The sequence below is a fragment of the Perca fluviatilis genome, chromosome 2 (assembly GCF_010015445.1).
Source record: "Perca fluviatilis chromosome 2, GENO_Pfluv_1.0, whole genome shotgun sequence".
Taxonomy (NCBI): Eukaryota; Metazoa; Chordata; class Actinopteri; order Perciformes; family Percidae; genus Perca; species Perca fluviatilis.
Window position 1 is genome coordinate 38,740,268 of NC_053113.1, and position 13,140 is coordinate 38,753,407.

A 13,140-nucleotide genomic window follows, 5' to 3' on the forward strand; every position below is an offset into this window, starting at 1 on the left:
ATTACAGCTCTATGGCTTTGAGTCAAGGGAAGGGACAGGGATGTCAAACTGAGGACTGAACTGGGGCATGAATAAATGGCCAACCAGGATATTTCCACATGTGCTGAGAGTCTGAACTGATGGACCACAGGTCGCTGGCTCGCCGTTCCAGCAGTCGGGTGCCATCTGTAGTTAGCCCAGTGACACAGCAGTGGAAGCCAAATGCCAGAAAGGTGGTGGAGGGAGAGAGGGGAGTGAGATACGGAGTGCAATTAATGTGGAATAAAAAGACTTACTCACTATTGTGGTCGGAATAGGATTCTGCAGAACAAGTTTCGCCTGCAGTTAGTCAAACCCAAACCTAACGTGCGTCAAGTTTTGCCATAATATTAAGTCAAATATAGAGCACATAACAACATGGCTAGACAGCATTATGATCAGCAGAATGTTGTTTTTCTTGATGAGATAAAGAAGTGTTTACCCAAAATGAAAATAGTTTTTGTTCATAAGGATTTTGTAAAAATGATGGGTAGCTTGTGTGTGTGTTTTTTGGCTAATATTCAACCTAGATAAGAATTTAAATTGGGCAATAACTGCATTTAATATGCTTCCTTTGGTTGCAGCTTTTTGACCCAAATTTGATTTAAAAAAGGTGTTTAGCATATATAAGGACACGACCACTACAAACAGATCAGCACAAAAACTTGCTCTCATGAAGAGGTATATTTTTCTTGACATTTCAATTTCCAGAGGAAAGGCACAAGATTCGGTTCAGTCTCCATTATCGACTGAGTCTTTTACCAAAAATGAGAACAATCAACAAAGGCATTCAACTGGAACTGTGTGTGAAAGAACAAGACAATTATGTGAATTTACATGATACACATTATACAAATGTAAAACAACACTCATTCAAATCATAGACACTTGTGACCCTCACTACCTCCATCACCAGGGAGGCCATATGGACAAATTCAGGTAATTATAACTGTATAATGTTATAATTGTAACATAAAAGGTCCAAATTCTCATGTGGTCTGATTTTTGGATTTTCCCAGCAGCGCCTTGGAGTGTTTAGGGGTTTGTTTGCTAATCCCCACAGAATGGCCGAGAGACTCGGATGAACTCTTACATTGCAGAGTTCCAGGCACGAAATCCTCATCCAAGTCGTCCATGTCCTCAGACATGATGAAGTGCTGAGGTGTAGCTCTGCCACCCATGAAGCTGGGATCAAGGTTGAGGGATGAGGTGAGAGAAGGAAGGCCTGGGTTATTAACGATGGTAAAACCTGTGAGGATCTCTATCTGCTGCCAACGATGAAGCCTCTCCCGCAGAGCAGCCGTCACCTCACCCAGGCCTTGTCTGTGAAAGATGAGGAGAAAGAAGGAGATGAGACATAAGTCCAGAGGTGAAGTAACTTAATAGCACTTTTTCGAGAGACATATTTTAACGATCTAAGCGCACAACGTGAAGTGCCTGGCGCAGGTGCGTTTAGGGCGTGTCCAAATCCACTTTTGCTAGTTTGATGGCGGAAAAAAGAAGGGTCCGTGCGCCGGGCGCATGGTTCTAAAGGGTTGTACTTAGTGTCTTCATTAATTCATAGGTGTGTTTTGGGCGTAACATGTAATAAACCAATCAGTGTGTCATCTCCCATTCCCTTTAAAAGCCAGGCACGTTTGGACCATGGCGCATTGCTATTATGATGGAGGATTTGCACCGTAATATTTATATGTATTATATATTTGTAATCTTTTGCATGTTTGTGTGCTGCTGCACTTCCCTGTGTGTGCAACAAGCATAGTGTGCACGAGCCTAGGAGCATTTTACTAATGTGCTGTTAAAATAACAATGAAATGCTGCGTTATTAACTTGAGACCAGGTTTTTGTCGGTCAATGGCGCGATCACTTCCCGCTGCCTCAAGATAGCAATACACCCAGAATGCACCTGAACACACCTCCCTGTAAGACCAGCACGCCCATGGGCCAAACATGGGCCCAATATTCCAAATTAAATAAGTAAGTACATTTCTTTGCTATCTGATAGACGGAAACATGTTAACACCCACATGGCCTATTTGGGATCCTATACGCCAAAAAAAAAAAGAACAAAAAAAGCAATCAGGAGAGCAAGAGCTGATCAAGTGGGCTCAGGTGGACTGAAACGATTCCTTGAGTAAGTTGATTACTAAAAATTGAGCTTCCTTTAATCCTACCACTGTCCAGAGCCCACTGTGTTTTGCACAGATGATTATTACTGTCACACAACACGTTCACAGACTGCGCACAGTGAAGAAAAAAAAGGTGCAGATTGCAAAATGGAAGAAAAGAGAAAATAGCAAGGGGTGAAGAGAAGCGACAGGCCAGAGAAAACAACAGAAAGTGTCCAAAATTCGGAATCATTTCAAGCTGAAACAAAACCAAAACTCTGTACAGTGTGTCTATTGTAAAACACAGTAGCACTGCATCAATGCTTCAGCATCTCAGCAGAAAGCATCCAGTCTAACATTACGCACCCAGACGACGGAGTGGACCCAACACAATGTAACGTCAACGTAAATCAATAGGACTGCAGCTCCATGAGGGGAGAGCGGCGAGCTCACACACTGCGGTGACACAGAGCTGGTGAGCCGATTGGGTTAGTTGTTCGTTTTAAGAGACCAGTCTTTATTTGTCTTTTGTATATTTACTAGTATTTATTTTATGATTCCTCAATTAATTGATGAAATAATTGGTAGAATACTTGACTACTAATATAGTCGATTCCTGCAGCCCTATTTAAAATGATGTCCAGAACGAGGAGTCAACTTACAGAGAACAGTAAATCATTTATTCCCCTCCTCTTCCTGTAATGTTAATCCTGTCCCAATGGGGCTTAAGTCACTTGTTATTTTTAAAAATGAAAATGCTGTTAAGTTTTCTAAAACTTTATGAGCAGTATTACACAATTAAAATGTCTGACTTACTTTGCTGCCAGTATTTTGTGGTCCACGTCATCCAGAGAGGAGCTGTGAGCCACATGGAAAGTCCCAAAGAGAGTGTTCCTCTTTTTCTTTATCTTCTCTGCCTGTGAAAATTAATGACCAAACATTTATCTCTGCTGTATTGACATTATCCACACACCATGTTAAAGCCGAATCTTTTCCAACGACAGTCCAATAAATATTCAAAAACATGAATAGCAGTCTCACAAGACCGCAATCAAGATGACTTAATGAAGCTGCTTTCATTTTTACTGTAAACATTTTATTGCATTAAAAACAGTTTTTCAGATTCAGATATTATGGCCAGGCTAGTCTCAAATGTTAGGTCTCTGGTGACTTTGTAAAATGGTTGCTTTGGAATATAATTCATGGGTTTAAAACAGGTTGTCCTACAATCAAATCAAGGCAATACAATCAACGGCATGGCATTCCCCTTTAGGTTTTTACATGCTTACCCCTTCTTTGGCCACAAGGAGCTGCCGTTCAGCATTTTGCTTCTTGATGTTGTAGTACTGCATTTCCACCTCATGGGTGAGCTGCAGCCACTTCTGGAGAGACTCTGGCGGTGACCAGCTACTGCGTGACTCTAACTCCTTCTCTGCTTTCTTCAAAGCCATGCGCACCTGCGACAAATGTCAAACAGGAGGTGAATTAACACATTAAATCATCACACCCATTATATTATCTGCAACCAAAATGCAAGATCAGTATGTTGAAGAGTAATTTTATTTTTATTTGATTTGGTTTAATTTGTCAGGGACAACGCATATATACATCGTTACATCTCAAGTGCACCCGATGAAATATATGTGGGACTTCAAGCCATAGGCAAAATTGCAGTCCTTAATGGGCTACTTAAAAAGAAACTAAAACACTTACTTATTTGATACTCATCAACAAACACACAATTTGTAGAAAAAAAAAGAAAAATTCTCAATTGCTGTAAGCGGTCACAAAGTGTTATTACTCACACATACAAAAGACTGACATGTCATCTCAATCTTATATACTCCATAACTCAAAATTAAAACCATGTTTATAGTTAGGGACTGATGGATCCTGAATATAGGAGTGTAAGTAAGTGGCGACCACGACATGAAAGTCAAAGCGTCTTTAAACTACACTCGATCTGATAGCCTTGCAGGTTTCCAATTTGTCACCATGTTTCTGAATGGAAAAAAAAAAAAAAGGTGATAAAAGTGTCACTGTGATAGTCCTTCAAGCTAATACTCATGTGTTTTACTTACTTGTGTGGGATGCGCTATGCTGTTCCTGCCAAATTCTTAATGGACAAAGACTTCAGTGGTCGATTAACTCTATAGCCAGTGTGAATCTGATAAAACTAAACAAACCAGTATGTGCCAGTACACATTATTCAATCCGTTTCAGTGCTACTCCTCTATGCTGAACTTCAAACTCCATGTTTAAAATCACATTTATCACTTTGCAATCACCTGATCTAGCTCTTCTTCAGCATATTTCTGGCGACTCAGTTCATTCTCTGTGCCCTCACGCAGTTCCCTCAGACGTTGGGCCTCCTGCTTGGCTGCATCGATCTCATCCCTCATCTTTTGCTCCAGGTTCACCTTCTCCACTTCTACTGTACGGTGCTCCTCCTGGGCGATCTGCAGCCTAAGAAGGAGAGTAGGAGAAAAACAAAAGGAACAAAGAGAAACAAATCTTTTCAATGTTTATCTTAGAAGCAAGACATCAGTTGCTGCTTAATAAGGCCAAACAAAGACACAAAGTGGTAGGTGCCAGTTTCAGTGGGCAGGTATGATGTGTAAGCATGTGAGTGCCATGTACTGTGTGGAATGTAGGAATTGCATCAGCTATGAATCACCGGAAACAATGGCTAATAAGATATAGAAAGCAAAGAGCTGTGGTCAGCTCACAATAAACGGACATCAGAAAGGCCGGGCGGAGAATGGGAACAGCTGCCACTGTGTAACTTTAGAACAGTACAGCGTGGTACCCAATGCTCCTGTAGGATCATATGTGTTGGTTTGTATGTGGGATATTCTTAGACTAGCCTCCTAAAAAAGTCTACTTCTAAAAAGAGGGGCCTGTCACCCATGACATTATTATTTTTATTCGTATCATTTATGATATCTTTATCTTTATATATCTTTAAAAATACCTATTCCTCAGTATAACTATTGTGCTCAACAGGTATGTAGAAAAACAACATGAATTTAAACCATTTAAACCAATAAATAAACAGTTTAATTTGATCTGTAAACCCAATGTGGGAGTAGGCTCTCAATTGATAATACTTAATGAACTTTACTTGAACAGTCCTTTATCAGGCTAAGCAGTTATTGGGAATTCCATGGTTTTTTATATATATATATATATATATATATATATATATATATATATATATATATATATATTATATATACATATATATATATATATATATATATATATATATATATATATATATATATATATAAATAAATATAAATAAATAATACTACGACTACTGTGTGGTCTCTAGGGTGAAGCACTCTCCTCTTGTCAGGCTCAACACAACAGCAGAGGGAACAGTGAAATGAAATGTGATCCAGAGAGCTAGCTATGGAAAATGTGGGTGGTGGGCAGTCCTGCTAATGCTTTCGACCCTGACCTCTGCTATTCTCTAGCTAAGAATCGAGAGCACTGGCAGAGCTACCATGTCCAGCGAGAAGACGCTAAATGCCGTTTCACCTGACCTGCATTGCAGGGCTCACAGGACGCAGACACAATGTCTCTGCAGACTTTGCAGAAGAAGGTAAATAAAAACCTACAACGTTTTTTTTATGCGCCAATATTACTATAGCTGTATTTACTTCCCTAAATACCTCTCCTATACTTCCCTGAGCTAATAAAATACAGTGTGCAAAGAAAAGTAACTTAATAATGGCCATCCCATGCAACATTGTTGTCCTTGTTGCCAGTCCTTTTTCAGGATGTCTGTCTGCACACAACCTGATCCAAATGCGGGTGAATTAGCACTAGAGCTGACATGTTAAGCAGTCATGCTTAACACCATGTCCCACCAGTGAGGCAGAGGCTGGGTCAAACAGCGTTGGAAATCCAGCTCCAGTCAATGCCTCCTCCCACTGTCTCCCAACAGGGCAGCCATGGTTGGGCCAGGCTACTTGATACCACCACAGTATCTGCTCAAAGGTATGGAAAGACAGCAGCTGGCAGCAGGGATCAAGAAGAAAGGCACGGCTACAGACAGAGGACATACCTCTCTCTCTCTCGCTCTCTCGGCTCCAAAAACATGTACTGTATGAGATGAAGGTCTCTTCTTGCTAGCCACACTGACCTACAATTATAATATAATATCCCTTCCAACAGGCACACTGCTTGGCTTTAATGCTTAACGCCAACTCTGAAATGTCTGAGGATCCTAGGCGTCTACTTTAGGCAGTGGATACATAGGTTAGCTTGACGGATTTCTGCTTATCATTCTGATTCTGATGTAACAAGATTCATACACAAGCTGCAGTAAATCCTCAGTATAATGCATAAGTATTTTAAAATGATTATGCTTTACTGGACACAATGTACTAATGCGAAACAGGCCTAAGGCAATTGGTATGTTTGTCCTTACTCTGAGCTCTCATCCAGATTAGATTTAAATGTGGTTGCACAACACTACTGAATTACAGCAGGTAAATGATACTGTAAAGGCCCTGACACACCAATCCGACGCCCGATCGTCGGCAGTAAAGCCAGTCGTACTGATCAGTCGGCCCCCCAAGGTCCAAAAAGTGCCTTGGAACACACCTCCATAAAAAGCAGGCGGCGCTAATCTGTATGGTCGCCCAAAAAATTAAAACCGGAAACGATGAACGTGTCACATGGGTCTGGCTTCTCCAGCCGAAAGTAATGGTGGCTTGTTCGAAATACGATCTCGCATTTTACGAAAATAGTTCAGTGAAACGTGTTTCTGAAAACATCTTAAGCGAGAAATAGGCCATACAGTTGCTGAATCTGTCTTAATTTCAGATCGACAAAGGTCAGTTTAAAAGATTTTCGTCAGATTTTGAGAGGCGTCTGTCACTCATTCCGCTCGCCATTTCCGGGTTAGCACTCCACCAATCAGATTGGTCATTGAGTCCGACTGACCGCCCTCCGACCCAGCAAGTCAGGTCGGCCAAAGTGAAGGCAGACGGCCCCTCTGATGGACGACTGCACTGAACACACCGAACAGACTCGAGTCACCGACCTCGCCAGACTGTCTAACGACCGATTATCAGATTGGTGTGTCAGGGCCTTAAGGCTCACGGAATAGCCGTAACTGTGGGATATAACGCACTGTTCAAGGTACTGCATGTGAAGCAACCCAGCACTGTCCTAAAGCACTAAAAATATACTACAATTAGCTATGGCAAGAGTAGGTCCTGCAGAACATGCTGAATAATGTCTGCACTTGTGTGCCTTTAAGATTTATTAAACCCTCTCTGATTTATTCTGTATAAAAGAATAAAGTATGAGATTAGATTAGCAGGAAAGAAATGTCAGAGCCAACTTTCAAGTTGGCAGTGGCATGTGTTTTCACAATGGTCAAAGTATAAAGCTACAGAGGAAACACACAGACTGGACTGGCAGTCAACCAGAGGGACAAAGTTTGACCTCAAAGGTTTGTCCTCAATGGAGTGGTCAATGCCTCTTTCGTTTGGAATTTAGAAGGCAAATCCTGCAAAAAAAATACTTTATACCTCATATACAGTATATTAAATTAAATATGCTTTACACAGGAGCATGACTTAGATAATACAGTGCTAAAGGAAGAGGTGCTACTGTACAAAAAAGCTGAATCCAAGGCTGACACAAACACCAATCTCAGTTAAGTCAGTGAAATCTTACTCCTCTGTACAGTCTATTTGTTTTTCATCAGAGCATATCATGTTTCAACAACCTGTGTTTCCTAAACAGCAAGCTGATACACAGAACAACTCATAAGGGTAGTATAATGGACTGAACATGTTGATGCCTACAACAGCTCATCTCTCCCTGTTTATATTTCCCCAAGCATCAACACAGGAATGTTATTCAGTTATGTAGCAATGCAAGGCACTGCTCCCCTCAGGTTAAGGGCTTTCCATTTTGGACACTCACTGTACTTTCCTTTATGATCAACCTTGGGTCAATTTCAACTTTGTACACAATTTAAAAAACTAATCAGCAGATTTTTATGAAATGTCCTTTGGAAAAAGCATTGGTCCAAGAAGATAAATCCTTAAGGTTTTCAATGACACAATGTGATGCCAGCACATGCTTACACTGACCACCAACTGTCACATTCTACAAAATTGATTTAAATAATTTATTTTCTTTTAAACTAACCCTTTTCTAGGCAGAGGGCATTTTGCAGAAAAGCTGCCAATTTTTGAATAGTCCCTTTCAAGTTCTGCCACAGTAACACATTTTAATCAATATATTTATGTATTATTCTAATAAATATTTAGAAGATGCAGACGCAAAACGTCAGCAGCAAAACATCAATTGCCATTTCATTGTGACACTTAACAATTTGATAGCACTATCTGTGCTCCAAAAAACATGACCTGTATACGAGATGAAACTGTTTGAGTATCCTTGAAAGGAATAAGAGGAGACAGTGCACGCTTAAAAGCACATTCCGAGCATTCCTTGAAGTATTAACAGGACCAAAATAGTTAGATTTGTGTTTATAACATTCACTCACTCCTCATGACACTGCATTTGGCTCTATTTTGGGGTTTTATTTTAAAAGATCTCATTTCAAAACATTTTATCATTAAGGCAACAAAGGCCTGAAGTCTCCTTGGCCAGAAAACACCAGGTGAAGTATCCTGTGTCAGAACAGAATGTAGGCAATCCTGCAACATTCACAATATTTTATACTGTCTATATTTATACTGTGAAAAAACACCTAGAAAGGCTTTTAAACCAACTCCAACATAACCGGACATGTTTCAGCAGGAATGTGATCAGAAATTGGGGAGAAATTAATTGTCAGCCAAGATTACAGGTTTCCATGATGATAGCATGTTGCAACATGAAACGTGTATGCAATAAAAACACTGTAGTTGCTGCCTGGAGCAGATGACCATATATAGAAAACCGGCCCTGTATGACATCATTCCATTCAAGAGCAGAAAAAACTATTGAAACCAGAGCATTCAGAACAATGTGAAATCTGAGGTTTGCCAAGTAAAAGAAATTAATACTGCGTTTTATGTGGAGACTCATGGTATTTGTGCACAATATAGTACTTGTAGAGTATAACACAGTTTGTTGTGTGGGTAGAGGGAAAAACCCCTTACTTCTGTTGTAGGTCATGCAGACTCTGTTCAGCTCTCTGCAGGCCCTCCAGGTCTTTCATCATCTTCTTCATGTGGTCCTTAGAGTAGCGATTCTGGATATAGGCAAACCAGCAGCCACCCATGCCTATGACTATCGACACTACCAGCATGAAGTCCTTCAAGTGGTTATGTCTATTCACTGATAGAAAGAGAAAAATAGAGAAGAGGAGAAGTTTTTTAGTAAGGTAAACATCAAAATCATAAGCTAAACACATAAAAGAGGATGTGCATTTCCCCCAGGAAATATATATCAAGAGTAAAAGATAAAGCTGCTAACAATGATCAAGCTTCACAAGGATGTGGTGTGAAGCTTATGCTTGAACAAATAACATAGCCTAGTCATACTGCCAGTGCTGTGGAGTGACGCAAATAGAAGCATAAGTTCAGGTTGCGGTGAGGGGGGCCTTGTGCAAAAGACCAAGATAAAGTCTGCTAAACACTGCCTATTTAGTCTGGTAACCAATGCCAATAAACATGCACAGAAAACCAAACAATAGCAACTATAACATTTTGGTAAACATGAGGAGCTATGAATCCTAATAATAACCATGTGATTATGCTGTCATGTTGTCATTATAAGGGATTAGTAGATTAAAAGTTCCAGCAGCTAGAAAGCAGCTGTTCCATTTGTAAGAAGCCTCAGATTAGATTCAGATGAACTTTCAGGTGAGAAGAATTTTTACAATCTTAAAATCCAGATAAAACACTTGCGTTTAATAAGTCCATTTGTCATTTCATGATGTAATGCAGCAACTGACTAACAGCCTGAATTTCAACCTAACAAAGCAAACAATAAGGACGGTTTTTCTTGCAAAACCTGCAAAGGGGTGTGAGAAGTCAAAAGCATGAGTTCTACTTCCTGGATTGAGACAGAAAGGAAGTAAAAACATAAAAGGAGAAAACCCATAAAACATGATTTTCTTTGTATGGTAAAAGGCTAAGGCTAATCACTAAGTCTCCAGCTTGTGCTAAATGATCTTTGAGGATTACTGTGTATATTCCTGCAGACTTGCTTATAAAAGGCCAGAACAAACACAGGTTTGACAAAGTCATGAAGCTTGGACCAGCTGTGCCCGCTATCGTGTCAAAGTAACAAACCAGAAGTGAGAGAGACAGAAAATCTACAAGACAGCTGTAAACCACTACTGCTCCCATCTCTTCTTAGGCCGGTATATGCAGATCATTACCTCTTAACCACCGAGAAGAAAAGTCCTTAAAATGAGGTCACGGTATTTAACTATAATGCATGCGTGCTAAATTTTTCATGGGTCTGCATTGTGACTGAGCACAGATGCTTAGAAGGAAATACTGACATTATCTTTGAGATAATATAAACTAGAATTTCCTGATGCTAGACTGTTCTCTTGGTGCCATTTACTGCTCTTACAACACTATCAGTCCTAAACAGGAAACACAGTTTGCCTTCTGTCATCATCACCCAAGTTACTGTACATACACTATATTCACTGCCTTTTCAGAAATACCACCATGAGAGCATTAAGTGACATTTAATTAACCACAAAAACAGAAAATGTGTTTGGGTTCATTATTAGTACACAACTGTCCACGAGATTAGAATCAACCCATTGTGAGATGCGTCTTAAAAGGCTGCTACAAATATAGTGAGCCTGACAGACTATTAGCGAGACCCCCTGGCTTTGAGAGGCTGTCAAAGCCAGACAGCGTTGCTAATGTCTTCCTTCGGGTGTGACTGATAAAAACACATCCACAATGACACATGCCAGACACAGACGACGACACACTGACCCCCTGTGCAATTTCTTTCTAATGCAAATGACTTTTTCCTTTGAAGGTTCATTACATTTTCTCTGATGATCGCATATATCTGCCCTCATCAGCACTTCTCTTCCAAATACGCACCCTTCCACTTCTTATTTAATCCATTTTAATTATACTGATCAAACCTCAAGCCCAGGGAGGTATCTGCGCACCATTGTATTTTGTCTACAGATTCATATTTTTCACAACACCTAGTCCAGAATTTTCCTGACTACCTCAGTACTGCAAATTGTTAGTATTCAGCTGTCAGACTGTAACTAAGTTACTATAACTAGTTAACAACATATTTTTCATGTCATTCTGGGAAAATGGTATCCCAATGTCAAGAAAGACTGCGTAAAAAACTGTCTAGAGGTATGACAGCTGAGACACACCCCATCCGCTGAGATGTTACAAAATCTTAAAAGAGAAGAAAAAAACCTGAAGTACTACAATCTGTAGTTACAGATGTGGTGCAGTATGCTGGAGATGAGACCGAGAGAATGAGTGGTGTGTTTATTTGTCTCAGTACGCAGAGGGGAGTGTCTGGAATACAGAGCAGTGTGATCTAACCCTCAGATCACTTCCACAGTTTCTGGAACCGATACAGGTGGTAACAGGGTTTCCCCTAGATATAAAACGTGGGCTTACTAAAGTGAGTAAACGAGTAGATTTAAAGATTGGCGAGTTGATGAGTAAGTGACTAAATAAATAAATGAAGCAAACATGACCACTACATATCCCAGGGACAAGGTGCTGATGAAAAACGACAGTAGCAGATAACAGTGGTCAGGATGTGTGTAATGGTGGTAGGCCGTTTACACAAACTCAAAACTTCCTAGAGATGTTTCAAAGTAACAGTCTTCCAATTCAAGATAATCAACTTTTTCTGTGAGGGAGTTAGTGTTGACATGGTCATTTGGAAGGGTTTGTATGCCTCTCTGAGGACCAGTTGTATGCAAAAGAACCCGTTCCAACATATTTACAGAATGAGCAATGCCTTTGGAAAAACAACAGCAAAGCATTGTGGGTGCACATAACTCTGTCAACGATGCAGAATCCTCCAACCTTGTTTTGATTAACAGAGGTTTTTTTTATATAATTTTCTATCTAGATCAGTATCTCAATGAAAAAAATAGCAATGAGAGAAAACTAGAGTATGTGACAGATTTTTTTATTTTTTATATACTGCCTATTAAACAGAAAATTAAATGGGACTGAAACCGAAAGCCCTTCTCATCTCTAGTCAGGTCTCTAGTCAAGTACCTAGAACAAATCTAATGATGTTGTAGGAATAAGAATAAAAATCTGAGCTGCAACAGGAATTAAAAAAATAATAAAGTCACATACTTAGGGGTGCTCCAAACAGTACAGTGTCCAAAGACTTGAGCTGCAACTTTTGCACATGGCTGCGATCCAGAATCTTCAGAATAGAGAGTGTCAGAGTGGTGTTCTTCACAGCGAGCCTGAGAGAGAACAGACACACAGTCATTTTACAGGAACAAGGAAGGAAGAGCAATGGGTGTAATCCATTCTGAGCCATGTGTAATATGAGCCCTTAACAGATCTTCTAAATCCAATCCAGATTTAAAACACGAATGGTCATTAGATATACTAATTGCGGTGCATTAAAATAAATGTAAGGAAGCGGACACTGACTGATCAAAGTAAGGAACGTAATGACTTATAAAGAGAGTAATGTAAATGGGTTTTATATGCTGGCACTTAAGTTGCAAGTCAATATATGTGTTGGCATCATTCCCAAATTGTGCATAATTGTTGTCACAAGTACACTTTGCCGCTTGAGTCTTATCACTTTCATTGAAGTATTCCATTTTCATTTCCAACCACAGAAAGGCTTACCAGTCTTACATAAAACACAACTTATTTGTGACACATTCTTTATTTGGAGAAGTTAGAAAAGTCCTGATATCCCTTACCTTGGCATGACACTTCCATTAAAATTCTTCTTGCGAAAGGCCTCCACATATTGTGGCAGTTCCACATAGGTGATGAGCCATTCCACCACCTCATCCACAGTCCAATTATACACT

The 13,140-nt window shown here is 39.9% G+C and overlaps 1 protein-coding gene across 3 annotated transcripts in view; it reads right to left on the minus strand.

Moving 5' to 3' along the window:
* The window catches only part of stim1a (stromal interaction molecule 1a), a 28,874-nt gene that overhangs the window by 4,103 nt on the left and 11,631 nt on the right, over positions 1-13,140 (minus strand). For 2 of the 3 annotated variants that reach the window (XM_039779479.1, XM_039779486.1), the window contains exons 5-11: positions 13,027-13,138; positions 12,437-12,552; positions 9,269-9,446; positions 4,415-4,592; positions 3,416-3,583; positions 2,943-3,043; positions 1,112-1,341 (exon numbers count right to left, since the gene is read on the minus strand). In XM_039779479.1, the coding sequence (XP_039635413.1) occupies positions 1,112-1,341; positions 2,943-3,043; positions 3,416-3,583; positions 4,415-4,592; positions 9,269-9,446; positions 12,437-12,552; positions 13,027-13,138 (1,083 nt within the window). Of the gene's footprint in view, positions 1-84; positions 166-1,111; positions 1,342-2,942; positions 3,044-3,415; positions 3,584-4,414; positions 4,593-9,268; positions 9,447-12,436; positions 12,553-13,026; positions 13,139-13,140 lie in introns of all 3 variants that reach the window. The other variant, XM_039779471.1, reaches the window with a different exon arrangement.